At 32.3% G+C, this 20,550-nt stretch overlaps 1 protein-coding gene across 2 annotated transcripts; it reads right to left on the reverse strand.

The window, feature by feature from the left end:
- Positions 1–1,777: 1,777 nt before the first annotated feature.
- Positions 1,778–11,178, reverse strand: LOC114400459 (glucose-6-phosphate 1-dehydrogenase, cytoplasmic isoform-like). Of its 2 annotated transcripts, none has more exons than XM_028362915.1 (16): positions 11,028–11,178; positions 10,209–10,413; positions 9,049–9,134; positions 8,473–8,539; positions 8,174–8,360; positions 6,880–7,037; positions 6,727–6,795; positions 6,438–6,496; positions 5,905–5,941; positions 5,099–5,170; positions 4,817–4,964; positions 4,468–4,563; positions 3,657–3,727; positions 2,519–2,634; positions 2,294–2,339; positions 1,778–2,215 (listed from the first exon to the last, which is right to left on the reverse strand). In XM_028362915.1, exons 2-16 carry the CDS (start codon positions 10,383–10,385, stop codon positions 2,045–2,047), a joined length of 1,560 nt encoding a protein of 519 aa, XP_028218716.1. In that variant the 5' UTR covers positions 10,386–10,413; positions 11,028–11,178; the 3' UTR covers positions 1,778–2,044. The 2 variants fall into 2 exon arrangements, with proteins under 2 accessions (XP_028218716.1, XP_028218715.1); XM_028362914.1 differs by having other exon boundaries at positions 10,991–11,146.
- Between the last annotated feature and the right edge of the window lie 9,372 nt (positions 11,179–20,550).

The following is a 20,550-nucleotide window of genomic DNA, read 5'->3' on the forward strand; positions in this document are numbered from 1 at the left end:
TTATTATGTCTTGATCTGAGTGTGTGATTTATGTGTAATGTGATTGATGATTGAAAAATGAATTTTAAATGATAAATTGGTGAAGTGACATTGATTGTATTAAGTTGAGCTATGTTATAAATACTTCTATAATTTATTTTGATCATGTCTTTGTTTATTTGTATTTTTTAGAAATGTGATAACTCACTCCCTGTGTGCTATTTGTGTATGAATCCTGTGGTGATTTCGAACCTTGTGTTCGTGAGAGCAAATGACTAGGTGAACGACTTTAAAGAACATTGTGCTAAAAGACGCTGAGATACAATGCTCTGATATGATGTGACATTGAGGATGAGTTTTTATTTTAATTGCATGATGTTATTTTATTTTACCTCATTGATTTTACACAATTTATTATGTAAACTTTGACGACCTTGTTCTGAGCCAGATATGCTTTTAATAAGTTTTATTTGATAATAGTGAAGTGAATGTAAACATTTTATCCACGTGAATTTGTTTATCTGTATTTTTATATGTTTTATTTATTTATATGTATGTCGGGGTAGAAGGTGTTACATTGAAAGCCTTTTATAGCTGACATGGAAAGGCTTTTTTGTAGTAGTGCATGTTGTTGGACATTCAAACTTCAAGCCTACTTTATTTCGTTTGAAGTCCTCCTTCCATTGGCCAAACATGTATAAAGATACTCACCATTTTGTGGACTCTTGTGCAGCTTGTCAGCAGAACAAGTATTTACTTGCATGAAAACAAGGGCTCATTTAGCCTCTTGCTTACCTACAAGACTCATGGCGAGACTTAACAATGCTTTTATCACAAAATTACCTCCCTCCATTGGCCACACCACATTGGGTGATTATCGATGACACCATTTTCGGTGTTATATGAACCACTAAGGTTGGCCTACTGGTGGGAGATTTCAGGTAATATGCATGAGATCGTAGGTTCGAATATACCCAAAAGAGACAAAAAGGAACCCAAATGGCTTGGCAATTTCAAACATTAAAGCCACATTTTATAGGGATTTAAAATGATTCTTTTTGTTATTGGTTTTCCAATCTGTATTTAGGTGGCAGAAGCTTCTAGTAATCCTTTGAGATGTTTTTTTTCCTGTCTTTTCCGGTTGGAAACATCATACCATGTGTAGGGCCACAAGGAATTCTAGGGTTTCTTCTTTCTCTGTACTTGATATCCCTATGAAATGAAAAGAAACAAAGAATGTTACCTAGTAGATAGTAATTTTATATACTCTTATATTAGGTCAAGATAGCCTTTATATTGTAGGGTCTATCAAGTTATGTACGGTCTCAAGAAACTTAAGGGGTGTCAATATAATATACTCATCTAAAAGGCTTAAATATGTTTGAGATCCATAATATACATCCGATTTTTGTTTTGAGTCCTTGATCAATTTTTTCGATGTTCTAAGTCCGTCATATATTAAAAGTTTTGTTCTGAGTCTCTACTGTCAATTAAGTGATGATGTGACATCATCTCAATGACTTTTCCAACATATATCAGTCATTGGGATGGTGCCACATCATTATTTAACCAACGACAAGGACACAAAACAAAATTTTTAATATATCAAGGACTCGAAATAATGAAAAAATTTATTAGGAGTTCAACAAAAATCAAGTATATATCAATGACCTAAAAGTTATTTAAACCAATCTAAAATAAACAAACGTTACATTGGTTTCAGGATTGTGAATCAATGAATATAGACCATAACATAAATGACATGAGTCAAATTTATCTTGGAGATTATTGCATAATGGAATACAAATACTACTAAATGAACTTTTATTTTCCATTTATTCTTTATTCACAAGCAAATAACGTTACATGCACCATGTCAACCACTTATTCTTCTGCATTCGTAGGCAGATAATATTAAATATACAATGTCAACCACATTTATTCATATGCTTGATAAAATCACCCATTAGGGAAGAGTCTTGCTCCAAGGGGATTTTCCCAAGCTTATTAAGTGCACGCATCAACAAATTTTAAGGTAGTGCAAGCTAGTGTAACATTGTTCTTTCTACAATGTTGGAGGGATCCATCTATAACCATGTGTTTGAACATAACCAGCTTTTTCCAGCAGTAATTTATCTGCTTCTACAGGACCTCTTGTTCCAGGTTGGTAAGGGGTTGACTTGAACTCCCCCTTATCAATGCGGTGCAAAAGTGGGGTGAAGATCTCCCATGATGCCTGATGAGAAACAAAATACAATCACTGAAGTTGTAAATAAAAACACTTGCAATAGTCTCACGCATGTAATGATATTACCTTCAACTCATCTCTGCGAACAAAATGTTGTTGATCACCTCTAATTCTGTGAAACAAATTCCATTTCTCAATAATATTCGTTCAAAACTATTTCCTTCAAACAAAACTGTTTGCTAAGTAATTCATGTAATCCAAATTCTTGTATACTCTTTCAACACCTTAAGATGTCTGTTTTCTACAAAAAAGCCATAAACAATCAAAGATGAAGTCATTAGAGGAGCATACGAGTCAAGAATCAGACGCTCATAAGCCTCTGGAATGGTTACTGCTTGATAGCGTTGCCTATAAGACAAATCTAGTTCACTTTGAACTGTTTCCATCTCCAGTCCAGGTTTCTTGACCTGCAAGAGAGAGCATAGAATTAATCCATTCTTAGACATGTCATTGAATTATTTTAGCATTTTAGGTGCAGCAGTGGTAACAAAAAAGCAAGACAGCAGACAGTCAGAAGGCAGGTCATGGTGCATTGTAATGTTCTGATACCATATTAGAAATGGATTGGACTTAACTCCCTCCCATAAACTAACTCAAGAGAGGGGAATTGTCTTAGTCTTGCGGAGTATTCTGGCTGTATTCCTAGCCAATTTGGGATATCTTAAAACACTTCCCTCATGCCTAGGACTAGACATTTGGAATGTGAAGTTTGTAGGACTAGACATTTATCAGTGGCCAACATTAAGACGGGATAGACTTTGATACCATGTTGACTTTAGAGGAAGATAGAAGAAAATATTTTAGAGAGAATTTAGAGAATGGAAATGTTTTGTTATTCAGTCAAAATGTGAGAATAGGTTCTGGTCTGCATATCATCCATATATATAGTCTCTTAAGTTAAGACTTAGTGGATGGAAACTATTTCCTAGACTACAATTGATTAAATACAGCTTCCGAGATCCATATACTCATGAATACTAAATGCACTTTATCATGTGATGCATGAACATACTATTTCCTAAGTGCATTAACTATGATTATTTCCAACAGAATTTAACATATAAAGTAATCTAACACTTTCATTGGCACATGATAACAGGTAAAATAGATAAAATGTTTGCAGAATCTGACAACAAATTAACCAGCAAAGTTGCCATTTGCATTTCAAGGAAATTGATTCCAAACAATGTCATGAAAAAATATATATATATTTTTCAAAAGGCTAAAATATAACTTTGGTTCCCCTATTTTGTGCAATCCGCAATTTTGGTCCATCCATTTTAAAATATATAAACACTGAATATCTTAATACCTACACAGAAAAATTAAATACTTGTCTCAATGATACATATGAAACTTCCAGAGGTAATCAGGTCAAACAAATGGCAGAACAGTTCTCATAAAAGTATTATCAGAATGATAGACATACTGTAAGCTTCATGTACATAGCTTCTGAAGGTTGCAGGCGTATAACAAACTCATTTCTCCCCTGCTTTTGACCTAAACAGGAATAAGTTTACAGTAAGGTTTAAACATAAGTTGATATTTAGATTAATAGGCACTTGCCATCAAGATAAGGAAACATACACTCTAGCTAATATTTATATTCCTTGTCAAAGCATTCATACTGTGCCATTAATGAACAGGTTCCTCCTGTATGTTGCCTTTCTTGTGATTATGGATCAAAGAGATGAACCCCTCTAAAAAATTTACTTTCTAGTGATATAAAAGTTTTATGCCATACCCAAATATTTCTATTTCAAATAGAAGATAATTCTTAAAATTTGAGCTTAGGGCCTAACTCAACCTCATAAAACCAGCTTATAAGGTGAGAACTGCCCAAGCTTTATTAGCTTTACTTAAGCCATATCTCTAGTCAATGTAAGACTAAGCTACCCTTGAGGCTTCAATTAAGGCATCCCCCCAAAGAGGCCACAATTAAGGCGGGTTAGGGGTAACTACAATTAAGGCAGCTTTCCTACAATGTTATTTGTGCACTCATTACAATAGACATCAAATTAGAAAATCGTCTAACTAGGCAATACTGTCACAAAAATGCCGTATCTTTGAAAGTAATGGCTTGTATACAATATCTGACTCCTCATCAAGGATGGATTAATAAATATATAGATTCAATTTCATGCTAAATATTGATTTATATACTATATACAATTCAAGATGCATGATAAAAGCGTGAACTGAAGAGAATTCACTCAAATATTGAAAATCTGGTCTCATACACTTAAAAATATCACCAGGAACATCCTTGAATTGAACCCGTATGTCTGCCTTTCTCGAATTTAAGGCCTTCCCAGCCTTTAGTATGAAAGGAACACCTAACATCAGAAAGGAGCTGGTGTGAAAATGTTTCGATTGCAATTTAATTGATCAAATGCACAGAAATATATAGCATAAAATACAAAATAATACACACAAAAAGTAAACAGAGAGAATGAATATGAACCATTATATCCCAAACATTCAGCATAAATAAAGCCAAGGGAGGTCTCAAATTTCCCTATAGCATGCCCTGAATCTACAATGCAAATTTGTCTTACAGGAAAAAGATTGATGGCATTATTCTCATACCCTCCCATCTTTCATTGTGTACTCGCAGAATAACAGTTGCAAAAGTAGGAGTGTTTGAATTGTCAGGCACAGTTGGATCATCTTTATAGCCTTCATATTGTCCTAGAACAACCTCATCATCTTTAATAGGAAGTACTGATTCAAGAACCTGCAATTTGTATGTATATCAACAAGAAAGTGGTATAGAAGCTATGAGCATTATGAACAAGAATGGAAAGCAAGAATTGAATGACTGAAGAGGGAGAAAAAAAATCCACACAAATTGAATGGAAAGAGACAAACCTTCAGTTTCTCATCCCGAATGTGCTCAGGCTTGAGAGAAACTGGTTTTTCCATAGCAACCAAGCAAAAAACCTGATTTTGTAGAAAAATAATGAATAAGATTGACATATTAGATTGATCTGATGTAAACTATGAAGTAACCAAAGATCTATTTAATAGGTCTTGTTAGGTTGATAAAAGTCTGACATAACAAGGTCGAAAAAACTGTGGATACTCCAAAATCTGCAAATTTTGTTCAAGTCTATTTATTAAGAAAATCAAAGATTACAGGAAGTTGCAAAGTTCAAACGCATTTATAAGCATTAATAAGGTCTATTTGAAATTCAATTCAATTCTTAAAATGACAAAAAAAATCAGAACTCAAAATGATTTACTGTTGTTTGTTTAAAGCATACTAAAAACAAATCAGTGATAAAGTGGTGAAAATAATCTAAGACATGGGAGGTCACTGTAAGCAATCAGCAATAAGAGTTTCTTTTTTCAAATCATTGAAAGAAAAAAGTTCCCCATAGTGTGGCCAATCAAATGCTAATATTTCCTCAATACACCTTCTTCATATCTTAAAATGTTTTTTTTCCCCAAACATTGCAAATACAATGTATAAATATTCAACACAAAATATTTAGTATTAAAGTTTCTGCACTGACATTATTTTATTTTATCAAAACATAACCCTAGTAAGATTAAAAGTTTAGAGGGGAGTGAAACTAAGAAATATTGTTGCATGTGATTATTTCATTTTATCAAATATGGAGATAGTAATGTCAAAATATGAAATCTATTTCAGTCTAAACTGGAGACCCTACCTGTAGCAGATGATTTTGAATTATATCTCGAATAATTCTGCCAAATAAAATGTACATTAATGATTCTGTTCAAATCATAATAATATAAAATGAGTTTAATATCTTTAGTCCTTAAAATCATTAAAAAAAAATTTAGTCCCTGAACTCTTTTTATCTGTTTTTAGTCCTTTAACTATTTTTTGTCTTGACTTTTAGTCCCTTAACTTTTTTTTCATCCTTACTTTTAGTCCCTTAAAAGGATTGAAACTAAGGACAAAAAAAAAGTTAAAGGACTAAAAGTAACAATGCAAAAAAGTTGAGGGAATAAAAACATAAATTAAAAAAAATTTAGGGACTAAAAAATATAGTTTACCCATATAAAATTACACAAAATACATCAATAAAAAGTTTTAAGTATCGACAAAAGTAAAATGGGTATAAACAAATTTGTTTTCTCAATATCACTTGATTTGAGAACCTATTATTGCTGCAATTTGTCATTAGACATCTTTGTTTAAGAAAATAATTAAAAATAAATGACTAACTACACATACCCATACTGGTCAAAATATCCACCTCGACCTTCAGTTCCAAAATTTTCTCTGAAAACGATCTGCCAAAGTAAAAACAGCCAAAAACTCAAGTTTAAGATATGGCATATAAATGTTTGGTCATGCAGTAGATGAATTAGGTAATAACAGACAGACCAAATTCTTTTACAAGACCATAAAAAAATTATTTGACAGTTAGATGAGGCAAATTATGAAATATGAATTTGTCAAGCCAACTAATAAGGCCTTGTTTGATGACTTCAGTAGTAACTTTGGCAGCACACTTTCTCACCTGCACATTAGCAATGTTGTCACGGTTCCATAGAGGCATGAATAATCGGTTTGCAAAACGAAGTACTAACTGGTAATACAAGTCAAATGGAGAGGGATTAGGCCAAGTTTATGAAGCAAGCAATATGAGAGCCAATAAGCAATCATTTACTACCATATTCTGCACAAGTTCCTTTCCTAAGTAGTGATCAATTCGATAAATCTGGGGTTCTTCAAACAACTGTCCAATCTGGGTACTGAGTTGCTCTGCAGATTCCAGATCCTTACCAAAAGGCTTCTCAACAACAATACGTGTCCACCCACCAAGATCAGCTACAAAATGTTAATAGATACAATCATCAATAAAAACTATAAAAGCAATGTTTGATTGATAGACTGGGCCTAAAGAGGTTCAAAAGAAGTAAAATTAAGTGGCTTAAGGATTTTATAGGATGGGCTTAAAACATTAGAATATTATTTATCTTTAAGTGTTATTTTATTTTTAATTTTTCAAAGCAAGGATGATGACATAATAAAAGAAAAGCAAATTGAAATGTATTATCCAACTATCTGAAAATATACTCAATGAGAGCACAATTCCTCCAGAGTTACAACTCCTATACCTGAGGTTTCCCTCCTCTCTCCAAGTAATGTAATGCCTTCCTATCCTCTCCCCTCACACCTGTTTCCTTATATTCCTCAATTGCATAACAGAATCGTCACTCCCTTCTATAACCACCTGGCACGTTGGCATTCTTTCTCCTAGAACAGACACAGCTGATCCCCTGCCTCATTCAGGGGTCTAATATAACACTTGTAGGGTCATCATTAGCAGCAATTAGGTAGAATTCTTCATATAGCAGTAGCTTCAATTATCAGCTTCCAAAAAATTTTAATACTCTGGCTTATGCAGGAACCTTAATATGAAAAAGAAATTAGGAGAAACTGACGTGTTCATGCTACAAAAGGTCAACATGCAATCATATAATTGTTAGAAGAAACGAGACCCGCAGGAAACACTTATAACCCTGAGATCTGTTTAGTTGATACTATTATCAATCAAACAGACTCTTATGTTTATTTCAGAATTATTTTCTAACTTAAACACCAAAAATCTAACAAAGCCACCTTTAATTATGCATTGAATGGAAAATCTAAGCAACATTCCAACCACTGGATGTATATAGTATATACCAACAGCAGTGACTTCAATTTAGATCCAATATTATCAAGAAAAAGATCCCAAAGAAAAAAGATAAGCAATGTACATTTTAGATTTTTTTTTTTTAAAAAAAAGAGAAGAGGTTAAAGTGCACTCTGACTGCCTAGACAGTTGTCTGACTGAGAATTTCTCCTAACTTGTCTTAAAGCTATGGCATACAAGGTTTGTTATTTTTCCCCAGCTAAGAGTTCTAATAAAACATTAGTAACCAAATGTTTTATTAAAACAATGGATGACTGAATCTTACATTTATTCATGCAACAAGTCTTGATCATCTTGCAAACTGATGGATATACTGAAGGAGGAAGGGCAAGATAGAAAAGCCTTCGAGAAGAACCCTCAGTACTGTTTTTCAAAAGTTCATGCTCTGAAATCTCTTTATCCAAATTACAGAAACTGTCCTCAGAATCATAAGAGCCGCTTACATATTTGATCTAAAGGGAAGAAAAAGGGAAAAACAGAATGAACATTTGATCAATCAGATGAGTAATTTTAGTGAGATGATTGCAGAAAATTATATAATGATTCGAGGCAGCCAACACTGACCAGATGCAAGAACTTTGATACTTCCTCCAACTGCTCAGGGGAAAAATCTTTGCTTGGAACAAGATAGCTGCATATCAAACCACAGCCAATTTCCTAACATTTATTATACTTAGAATCTGGTCAAATAACCAGGGATGATAAAGATAGATATCATGAAGTATGTCACAGAATAACTAAGAAAGAAGCAGCAAACAAGCATGCAACAAAAACAATCATGGAACAAACTTCAAATCAGGTCCGCTGCTTAGTTTGTTTTAGAGAAATAATCACTTATTTTTGTTAGATTTCTGAGAGATCTTTTGAAAAATAAACGATTATTTTTCACCAAAATTAAGCTTTACCAAACATGCTATAAAATTTTCAGCTTATGTAAACACAGGGATTCAGGAAATATGCTTGGTTATTCATCTAAATCATTCACAGGATACTATTGGAACTATAATAATGTTCTGCTTACATAAAAGAAATCATGGTTGTGAAGTAGTAGAAAGAAAGTGATTTCCATGATTTTTTATTTATTTCATACATAATTGGGGAAAATATAGATTTTACATACAGTAATAGAAAGAACCTCACCCATGTAAGCGGTTTCTCAACTCGTCATCAGTGAGTTTTGACCTAGCATAGCCAAAAATACAAACCTCATCTGGTAGTAGGAATCCCTGCAAATAAAGGCAACAAAATTAAGAAAAACAGTTTGTTCCTTTTTGAGAAACATATACCAGTTTAGAAAATATTCCATGTAATATTTCAAGAAAAAGATGAATTAGGAAAATATATCTACTCAGATTGCCAAGCAGAATATATGAATAACAACAATCAAAGCCTTTTCCCATAATGTGGGGTTGGCTACATGGATCAAACAATGACATTGTGTTTTGTCATAAACCAATTTTTCAAAAAGACCATTTAGATTTTAGATCTAAATCCTTTTAAATGGTTTCACCTAGATTTTACATAGCTAGTCCCCACCCCCAAGTCCAAGCAAAAGAGGAGGGTTGTGTTAGGCTGTTCACATCCAACATAAAACTTTATCAAATCTCAATGACAAGTAGAATGCATGAATAGGGAGAAAAAAGTGCTTGATAGGAATTATAACATTCTGAAACAAATTCTATTAAGGGTCTTTCAATGGTCCACTAATACTTCAATGATAATCTATATCAAATCCTTTTGATTTTGTAACAAGCACCAAATAACGCAGGGGAGCCTTTTCTGTATTGAAAGACTTTTCCAATGATGTTGGTCAAATATGAAAAATGCCCAAAGTTACATGCCATACACATCTGCTCTTTCCCAAGCTCTGCAGCATGAGTGGTTATGCAAGTTATGACATTTCATTTCATAAATCTTTCAGAGGGTAAAGGTGGGATAATGTAATGTGTGACATGATGTGTGTTATGCATTGTGTATTGGTGTAGGTGGTGATTTTATAGCTACTGATTGTATTTAATAGGTGCAGGGGTTTGGATGGTTTAGTCTTAGATCAGGACTTCGATTTTGTCTTCTTTCTTTTTTTTTTTTTTGAGAAATTGATCTTCTACATTGGAGATTTTGGAACAGCTGGGATTTAATTAGACACTGTATCAAACTTTCTATTTGTTGAATATCTCTTGTACTCGACATCTCTAATATAATTCTTTTTGTGTTTTCTTCAACAACAAAAAAGCCACTAAATAACATGGTTCACAAAGGTTATCCTTTATTCCTTTAACACAAATCTTAGATTATCAAACCTGACGGTATAGGTTGAAAAGTGCTGGAAATGTCTTCTTCTTAGCAAGGTCACCAGAAGCACCAAGCACAACAATGGAGAGTGACCCAGTTTCAGTTGCATGTTCTAGATCCCTCGATAGAGGGGATTCATTAGTTGAGCTTTGCCTTCTTTCAACACGCCATTCACTTGATGTCATCCTTTATCAGTAGCAAACAAATATAACCCTGTGTTTGGCATCAAACAAACAAGTTGAAAGTAACCAAATATCCAACAATGATGTTAATAACAGAAAGTAAATTAAAAAACAGTGTATAGACCTAAAGCTTCAATTCCTACAAGATCTAGCTCCTTTGTAGTGAGCAATTCACTCTAAAGGGTAAATTAAGTTATCTCAGTCATTAATTAAAAAATCAAAGAGCTCATAATGTTATGTGTATATGCATAACAAATCATGAACATGTTCAAATATCAATAATTGATTTTCTTGTTAATAACTAAGAGAAACCAAAGAAGTTATAAGGTTGGTTTGGTGATTAAAGGAAGAAATGAAGTGAGAGAACTCACAAACTAATAACTAACATTTGCCAAAATAACAAATAAAAAATCTAAGAGAAGCCAAATACATTCCTACATTCACACAAAGTGCTTTTGGTAAATGCAAATCTAGACTCAATCTCAATTACAAACTAAAGGAAAACAAAGCAACTATCACGTAAAATCATCAAGCTTGTAAAACTTAAATGAATAAATAATGATGAGTTTGAGTCAAGAAATTGACATAAAAAGGGAATGGAAAATTACGGTGCCCACACAGAAGGGAAAGTGAGAGTGGCTAAACCTTGATTGATTTCTGAACACGACCACTCTCAGTGGATTTCTTCTTTTTTAGGATAATGGAACAGTACCCTCGTTATCGTTCAACGACTTTCCCCGGTTAAATCAATCGTTCAATCGTGAATAAGACATAAACATATCCACAAATGCTGTTGTCTCAAGTGACAGGTGGCAACTGCAATTTCATTCACGCTCACCCTCCAATTTCTCTTATTTACCTTCATACCCCTCACTTTTATCCATAATTATTAATTATCAATAAGCACAAAATTTAAGTAAGTGCTGCAGCCTGCAGGTCTTCCTTTTTTTTTTAACACTCATATCCATAAGTGAAAATACTAATCAGAAATTTGATAAAAAAAATAAGTAAATAATTTAATCTTAATTTTAGTATATTCATCATTTAATGAGTTCTGCGTGTTTGACAAAACACAACCAAAATCATTTGTAGAATAAAAAATAAAAAATATTTTTTTTTCATAAACTCAAATTAACTTTATATCCAAGCTAATTTATAGGAGTTTCCTACTTGTCTTTTATAGAAATTATATAAAAGAGATTCTAATTTTTAGCTCATGGATAGTAATAACGAAACATACAAGTTTGTTTAATCCTCTCTATTTATAAATTTTGAATAATTATTTTGAACGATAGTGTTTATAGGCAATAGGTATAATTTTTGAACCAATGTGTTTTCCTTTTGTCAGTTGTCATGATTTTTTGAGTTTTTTTTTTCTAAACTTCTTATCTCTTTCAATCGATAATTTTTAATATTTTTAATTCCAAATCAAACTTCACTAGTTTTAAAACAAATTATCAATTATTAAAAATATCATTGAATTACAATATATTTTTTTTATCATGCATTTAAAATATAATTTATATGTTGTAAAATATTTATTCATTACACATTTTAATTATAAAATAATTTATAGTCATTCAAAAAGTATTTATTTATTATAAATTTTAGTTATATTAAAAAAATTTAAAATAAGAAACTAAAAAAGTGTTTGATAAGAATAGTTTTTGAAAATCATTTTTAAAAATATTTTTTTTCAGTTTTTAAAATGCTATTTTGATTTTTTCTTCTTTCATTTTGTACTCATTCTATTTTGCACTGTCTCATTTTCTTCCCCTCTTACTTTCTAAGTATTTTTTAAATTTATTAAATAAAATAGATTTTAAAATTTAAAACTAAAATCGAAATAATAAGATATTACAATTAAATTTTGTCTTAATTATAAAGTCAAGTAAATATAATATCTTTGAGGCATGTGCCTTTTTTATGCAAGTGTAATTTCGACTTAAAGTTTTATATTTAATTTTTAGTGTTTAATAATTATGGTGTAAATTAATTTTATACAAACAGTCAATAAAAAAAGTCACCGTGAGTCTATTTTTAATGAAGTTGTCCTAAAAATTAACAATTTTATTATATGCAATTTTTTTATGATTAAATGATAATATAAAATTATATTTTACTGTTAGTGCTGAAAAATCAAGAAGCACACAAGAAAGGAATTATATTATGTGTTATGAACTTCGAAAAACTTGTTCACAATTAACGTTTTTACAAGACAAAAATAAAAAGGATTGTCCAATGTTATATAGCATTAGGAAAGAGAGAAAAAAAAACTAGAAATTTATACTAGTTCATTCACAACTTGAACTATGTCTAGTCTCATCTACTGAGAAAAAAGATGGAAAGTATTTTGCATTTTGAAATGAAATATGTTCATGTTGCTAGGTCGTGTCTTGGAGAAAGGAGACCTAGCTTAGAAGAATTCAAGTGTGAAAGTGTAATCTCTCTCGCTTTTTAGGTCTAGTATGGGTTATAATAATGTCTATTTGTGTTGTGTTGTTCGACATCTGAGTTAATGGACCTTGGACAAGTCGATCCAATAAGAAACGAATGGTACAAAATCAATTTGATTTCTGAAATAGGAAAACCTTTCCTTGTGTTAGAATATATGTTTTTAATCTAAAATATACACAATCTGTAAATTTAGAAGCCTTGCTTTAAAGTTCAACAGGTACATGATAAGCAATTTTATAATAACAGAAGAATATAAAAATGATCTAATCCCTAAAGAACATAATCTATCTAAAAACACCTTAGTAGTCTTTGGGTACTTGAATCATAAGTAACTAAAGCAAGAAAAATAGAATGAAAAATGATCATGGAAATGATAAACTAAATTGTCTTTGTAGTCATAGTAAGTTTGAAAACATAAGGAGATTTAAAAAAAATGTTATAGTTGGTCACACATATATGTAGTAATAGGTAGTGTTGTTTCTAGTTTATGAGATATGAAATATAACGATAAAAGAAACAAGATAAGATATTGTGGTTGTAGAAGGAATATCCAAAACAGAACTGCTAATAGATAGATAAAACAATTTGTTAAACAGTTTCAACAACTACATCCTTCAACACTCCTCCTTGACTTTGGAACTACAAACTCCAAGCTTTTGTCTCAAGTATTCAAATCTTGCTTTTGAAAGTGCCTTGGTCAGGATGTCAGCACTTGGATTCTCTGTTTTGTAATATAATAGCTATACTTCTCCTTCCCTTTAAACCTTTCTTAGAAGAAAAATCTTTATCCTAAAATGCTTTGTTTTGCCATGAAACACCATATCAATGGAAATTGAGAATGCAGCTTGGTTGTCCACAAACATCTGTTTGCACTCTTCTTGTTCCATATGCAAATCTATCATGGTTTTCCTGATCCAAAGAGCTTGATTCCCTACAACATCAATTGAGCTATAACTTCTTGTTTTTTAGAACACCATGAAAAAACTCCATAGCAAAACTAAAACAATAACCGGAGGTCCTTCTTATGTCATCAACAAAACCTGCCCAGTCACTATTAGAGTATCCATGAAGCTTAAAATTATGAGAATGAGAGTACATCACACCATAGACTATATAGCCTTTAATATATCTAACAACTTGTTGGGCAACTTGAAATTGTACTTCACTAGCACAATGCATGAACCTTGAAAGTATATTTACTACAAACAAAATGTTTGGTATGGTTGCAGTAAGATACATTAAGCAACCTATCAGGCTTCTATAATGCTTTTCATCAACTTTATTAGCTATATCATCCTCGCTAAACTTCTCTTTTTGGTTCATTGGAGATGTAGTGCTTTGATAGTGCTCCATATGATACTTTTTTAGTATTTCCCTTGAATACTTCTTTTGGAAAATGAAGATTCCACTATGATCTTGTTTCACCTCCAATCCCAAAAAAAAACTCATCAAGTCAGGTCTGTCATTTCAAACACTTTGCACATTTCAGTTATAAACACCTTTATGAGTTTCTCATCACTTTCTGTCACAAGCAAATCATCAACATAGCCAACAATAATGATTAAATTTGCATCAACCAACTTCAAATATAATACAATTTCACTTGGACTTTTGAAAAATCCAAGATCCTGAAGATGAACATTTATCATGTTGTACTAGACCCTAAGAGCATGTTTAAGACTATATAGTGCCTTTTTCAACTTGTAAACTTTTCTCCTCCTCTTCTTTGACTTGAAACCCTTCAGGTTGCTCTACATAAATCTCCTCCTAAAAGTAACCATTTAGAAAAGCAGATTTTATATCTAAATGATAAACTTTACACCCTTTATATGCAATCAAGGCAAGTAGCATTCTAATTGTATCAAGGCGTGCAACCAGAGAAAACGTTTCTAGAAAATCTACTCCAAACACCAGAGCATAGCCTTTCACCACCAACCTAGCCTTGTATTTGTTTATAGAACCATCTAAATTGAGTTAGGTTCTATAAGTTCATTTGACTCCTATAGGTTTCTTATGTTGAAGTTTGTCCACTAGCTCCCAAGTGTCAGTTTTTCCAATTATCTTTAGCTCTTCTTTCATAACATTTATCAATTGTTATCCTTCTTAACTTCTTCAAGTCTCCAGGTTCTAAGATAGCAACATTACTCCTTTGATAAATCTCAGATAAAGATCTTGTACTTCTGACAAACCTTATTGTTTGCAACATGCAACCACTTTGATTCTCTACTAATGCTTTATATTTCCAGAAAAAATTAGCAACCTCACTCTTGGATTTAAAGAAATAAATCCAACAAAATATGGTATAATCATCAATAAATGTAATATAGTATTTATGCACCAGTTGTAGATTTCGAGTTGCTTTCCAAGTTGTTTGAGGAAATGGTTTTCTGACTAGCTTACCATATTGGCAAGCCACACAATCAACCAAACTGTCTTCATGCATCAAGACACCTTTAACCAAGGCATGCTTCTGCATGTATATAAAATTCCAGCACGGTGGAAATGTCCGAGTCTTTTGTGCCATAGTTCAACATTGGTGGTTGTGCTTGGAAAATCTCTTTGCTCCTCCTCCATTAGATTTATCGCATAGCTTTTAGATTTCATTTTCACCATGAATACGTCTTTGCCTTTTGTGTCTTTGATCAAGCACCAGTTGTCTTGAAATATGACTTTGTAGCCCTTTTCTACAAGTTGTGCAACACTGAGTAAATTTTGATCATTGTTAGGAACATATAAGACATCAGAGATATATTTCAAACCTGTCAAGCTTTCAATAGCAATGGTCCATTTTCCCTTAAGTGAGATGAAATCACAATTTTCAATTTTTACTTTGGAAGTGACGGTTTCATCAAGGTCTTTAAAGATCTTATGGTTATTGGTCATATGGTTTGTCCAACCACTGTCTATTAACCATGAATCACTGGAACTATTGCTTGTAGAAAAACATGTTGCAACAAAGAGTTGCTCATATTCTTGTTCCTTCATAGTCACCTTTGCTTCTCGTAGTTTAGACTTGCATATTCTTTCTACATGTCCCATATCGCTACATTTTTTGCACTTGACATCTGGCCTCCACTAACATATGACTTGAGGATGGTTTGTCTGTTTGTAATGCGGACAAAGAGGAAAGGTCTCACCTAGATGCTTGTTAGAGCGTTCTGGTTTTATGTTCTTCCATTTGTTGTTCTACTTGTCTTTGCAACTTTTTGAATTTTGTGCTTTTAATATGAAAAACATCTTGTACCGCCTCCTATTGTCTCATCATTCTTCTCTGTTCTTGTACTTGCAAAGCATTTATCAATTGTCCCAAGTGATGGTTGATAGGTCTTTTGACTCATGCTGATATCTTTGATTCATACTTTTCAGGTAGAGTAACCATAATCTTTGCACTATTCTTTCATCAGGAAAGTGCTTCCCAAGACATTGCACTTTATTTGCTATGCTTAACAGTCGATCAACATAGCCTTTTATTGTCGTAGTCTCCTTCATGCTTTGCATCTCAAATTTTCTGCCCAAGTTGAGCACTTGTATGGCTTTGGTTCTTTCACAACCTTTATACTGTGATTTGAGATAATCCCAAATCTCTTTGGTAGACTTGAAGTTCATAATTCTAGTAAAAATGATTTTTGACACAGTAGAAAAAAAAGGCTCATCTTCAACATTTTTCTTAATGTTTTATGCCATTTGCAAGGCTTATCCTCAGCATTTTTCTTAATCATAAGATCAAAATTTTTGTTGGTTGCCTCAACTTGACCATTAGCTTAAGCATAATATGAAGTTGAATGAACCAACTTAATTCCATGCTTACTTTTAAATCTGAGACTACCTCTGCACTTTGACATAGAATTCATGATTTCCTTTCTGCTTATGCTTTCTTGCTTTTGAAGTTCGACAATCTTCAAATTTAAGAAACCTTCACTTTAGGCCAATGCTACACATTTTCGGTTCTTAAAAGTTTGTTGTCATTAAACTATTTAGTTTAGAAAGGGTTTTGCTTCAACAAATGGAACTACTCGGCTTGATCAAAATTGCCTCCAATAGAGCATACTATGGTGCAGAACAAAAAAAAATATGGTACCCTCTTAGAGCCTAACAAATTCATGCAATAAAAGCCTCTTAAATGAGTAATGGAAGGGAAATGGAAGAAGTATGGAAGGGAGCCAAATTTTTTTGTTATCTATTTTTTTACATAATATATAGTTCTATTTTGTTGTTACTTGTGAAATAAATGGAACATACTATAAGGAAGTCGAATAGTGTGTCAGTGCAATTCTAAAACTTTTTCTCAAAGATAAACTTTTTTTTGAAGTCAAATATGGAAACGAAATTTGAAAACATGCTTATAAAAAGATCATCAAATGTGTTCATAAACAAAATTGTTAAAACAAATATATAAATAGCTTGTGCACTAAGGGTGTAAACAAGACAAAACAAGTTAGGTCTAAGAAGAAAGTATAAACACTTGTTTTGTACTAGTTCATTTAATCTCGTAAGGTACGCTAGTTCTCCTTTAGAAAGGTTCCACTAATCAAAACATATTACAAAACAAGTATTCTACTTTGCATACCTGGCTTACAACAAGTATTCCTTATGTCATTTATGGCATACCCTTTTTCTCACCTTGAAATTGATAAACACCCAAGTATTGTTTTATCTCTATGTCACTCATGGATTTCCAAACAACCATTTGAATGATTAAAATTCATATAATTCTCAAAGAGAGACTATATAGTGAAAACATATTCCAAGAAAACTTTGCTAAGAAAAGGATGACACACTATGCACTCAAATTATAATCATTTAGAGACTTATTTTAGAGCAAGAGATTGAAGATGATAAAATGCCAAAGTTATTTAACTGTTTTGCTTCCTTCTTGTTTTATAGGCTTCAAGAAAAGCCTTATGAAAATATTTGTTGTCTCACAGACCTTATCTCATTGCAATGTTCAGCTTAAGGCGGAGAGAGAAACAAATAATAGTATAGTCCTTTTTATGAGCAAAGTTCACGTTGTCTTTACTACATGTACATCGGTGATTTTTGAAAAGACTGTGTGTTTTGATATTCCTTTCTTTTGTCCTTCCTTTTCACAAACTTGAAATTCAAATGATGAGGTGAAATAAAAAAAGGCAAGGGGACAAAGGTACAAGATATTTAAGCTAAAGGCATCCATGTTCAGAGTATAAGTGCATTCTCTCAAACTTGAAAAAAAAGTTTAAAAATTTGTATAGGTTTCTTAGATCCAATTTGGACGTTCAAAAGACTTAGAACATTGGATGTTATTTTTCTCAAAGGCTTTTGGACACTTGTTTGTTTATAGCAGATTATACGTTATAGAGTTCTTTTTAAGAAAACAAGTGTAAGAATTTGAAAGATGATATTGGACGCATAATATAAATGATCAAATTTTAATGTTTGTTATCATCAAAACTATCAGAATTTTGAGGAGCAAAACATCATCCAATGTTTTTGGTTCTTGTTAAGTCTAGCTACGTCCAAGTCACATTAATCATCCAATGTTTTCGGTTCTTGTCAAGTCTAGCTGCGTCCAAGTCACATTAGACTATACCAAACAATTAAATCCCTAAGGTTTTGATGTTAACACAGTATAAATTTTACGTATTAACCTTTCATGCTTAAGCTACAGGTTTATCTATCTATATGAGATACAAGCATAAATCATGAACAAAAAGGCTTTGGACGATAACCAAAGTCTTAGTCATTAGACGATACTGCCTTAATGTCCAACCCTTAGAAGACAAGTGCTTTAGCACTTGGCGCATAGTACAAAAGCATTAGAATAGTTACTCGATCCTCAAGTACTGAAAGCAATCATCAGAAAGTAACATCCATAGGTTCAGTGAATAACTTGTGCCATAGCGCATAAAAGGGAAGATTTAAGTTATCTTGTCTTTACATTCTTAATTCATTTTGTCTTATGTTGTTAACATTGTATTTGATTTGTACGCTGAAAGTCGGCTCTGAGCACAAGGTGACACTGGCGAACTGTAATTCTCTGAAGATTTGTGATAAACGTCAAATTTATCGTATTTTCATATGCAATTTGAGACATTTATTTGATACTTTAGTATACTTTAAGCCTTGCTTTGAATCAAATTTGTTATATTTTCAGTTTTTAATATATTTTAGATAGGATTTGCGATTTAAGAAGTTTTTAATATGATTTTGTGAGTTTTTACAGAGAAATAAGGAAATTTTACAAGGTAGCCTCACTCAAGCGAGGTATAAGCTGCTCAAGCCAACTCAAATAGAGGAAAAAAATGAAATTTTACAGAAGATATCTCGCTTAAGCGAGGAACATGCCAGGCAGTGCGTCTAGAAACTGAATTAATTCAAAATAGAGATAATTATGGAGATATAGATCAAAGATAAATGGAAAAAATCACTTGGAAGATAATTGTTACAATTAAAACAGATTATATCAGCTGAAGAGATAATTTTCTTGTATAAATTATATTATTTTGTAAATTAAGGAGATTATTTGCCTATATTAAAAACATCTATGATTCTATAAATAAATAGGCATAGGCAACAACAAAAACACTTCTACACACCACCCTTCACTGAAAAACCCTTTCCCCTTCTCTCTCTTGTATTTCATGAGTGACTAGTTTCTTTCTTAGCTAGGAGAAGAAAGGATTGAACCCTATTTGATGTAATTTTTTCACATTAATATATTGCTTGAGTTCATTATTCACCTTCTATACTTAATGGTTTGTGAGTCTGCTCACCTCATGGATGATTTCAGGAATTGACATTCACTTTGACGAGTCTCGTTGAAACATGAACTAAATTAGATACTTAATTGGGGTTATCTCTAGGGATAGAATGATCTTGTTTAAGCCTCATACTTTTTGTTTTGATTAGTTTTAGTTTTAGGAAATTTAAAATATAAAACACAAAAATATCTTTATTCGAAAGGTTTTAATTTGAATATTCATCCTTGCACTATTCCCTTGCGAGACAACCTAAGCTTCAGTTCAATACTACAATTGGGATTTTGTTACACTTGGCCAACTTAAATTCTAACATAATTAAAATGTTAACAATATGCTATAGAAAGTGTTAAGGGTCCCCACTCTCTTTCTCTACAAAATAAAGGCCTCGTGGGAAGTGCCAAAGCTATTAGACAACGACTAGCTAGGATCTCTCAATGGATCGAAGCTCTAAAGTCTATATAAAACTTAAAGATGCTTATGTTAAGGTTGTCGAATCAATAAAGAATAACCTGAGACAAAATGAACAAAGTGTAGTAATGTTGTCAGTTTTAGTTTATGAAAGAAACTTGAGCGAATTGAGTGAATCTTATAATACACTTTCTATCAAACATCTGATGTTTGTGAAAGCCAGGAGTGGCTTAGCGACAAAGAATAGTTGGCTCTTAATCTTAGGAGGAGATTAAGGCTAGTGCCAAGAATGGCCTAGAGAGTACTCGTTGTAGCCAGAAGTGGCATAGAGAATACTAGTTGTAATCAAAGAATTGATTAGTGAAACCCTTCAAGTTTTGAAGGAGAATAAGACGTAGCCCAAGAGTTGGGGTGAACCAGTATAAAACCTCTGTTTTCTTTACAACTTCTATATAACAAGTTCTTTTCTATAGTTTACTTTTACACTATTGTGTCTAAGTTTTCTAAATTGGTTTGCAAAGCACAAAGTGATTTCAAACCCCTAAGAAAAATCCCATCGTCCATTG

The sequence above is a fragment of the Glycine soja genome, chromosome 19 (assembly GCF_004193775.1).
Source record: "Glycine soja cultivar W05 chromosome 19, ASM419377v2, whole genome shotgun sequence".
Taxonomy (NCBI): Eukaryota; Viridiplantae; Streptophyta; class Magnoliopsida; order Fabales; family Fabaceae; genus Glycine; species Glycine soja.

Excerpts from the sequence above, each read along its gene's own strand:
- LOC114400459 (XM_028362915.1), bottom strand. The coding sequence starts at position 10,385 with ATGACATCAAGTGAATGGCGTGTTGAAAGAAGGCAAAGCTCAACTAAT. Across the intron at positions 6,796-6,879 it reads AGGAACTTGTGCAGAATATG|TTAGTACTTCGTTTTGCAAA; the intron begins GTAGTAAATGAT and ends TTGTATTACCAG. Across the intron at positions 3,728-4,467 it reads TCCTGGTGATATTTTTAAGT|GTCAAAAGCAGGGGAGAAAT; the intron begins GTATGAGACCAG and ends ATTCCTGTTTAG.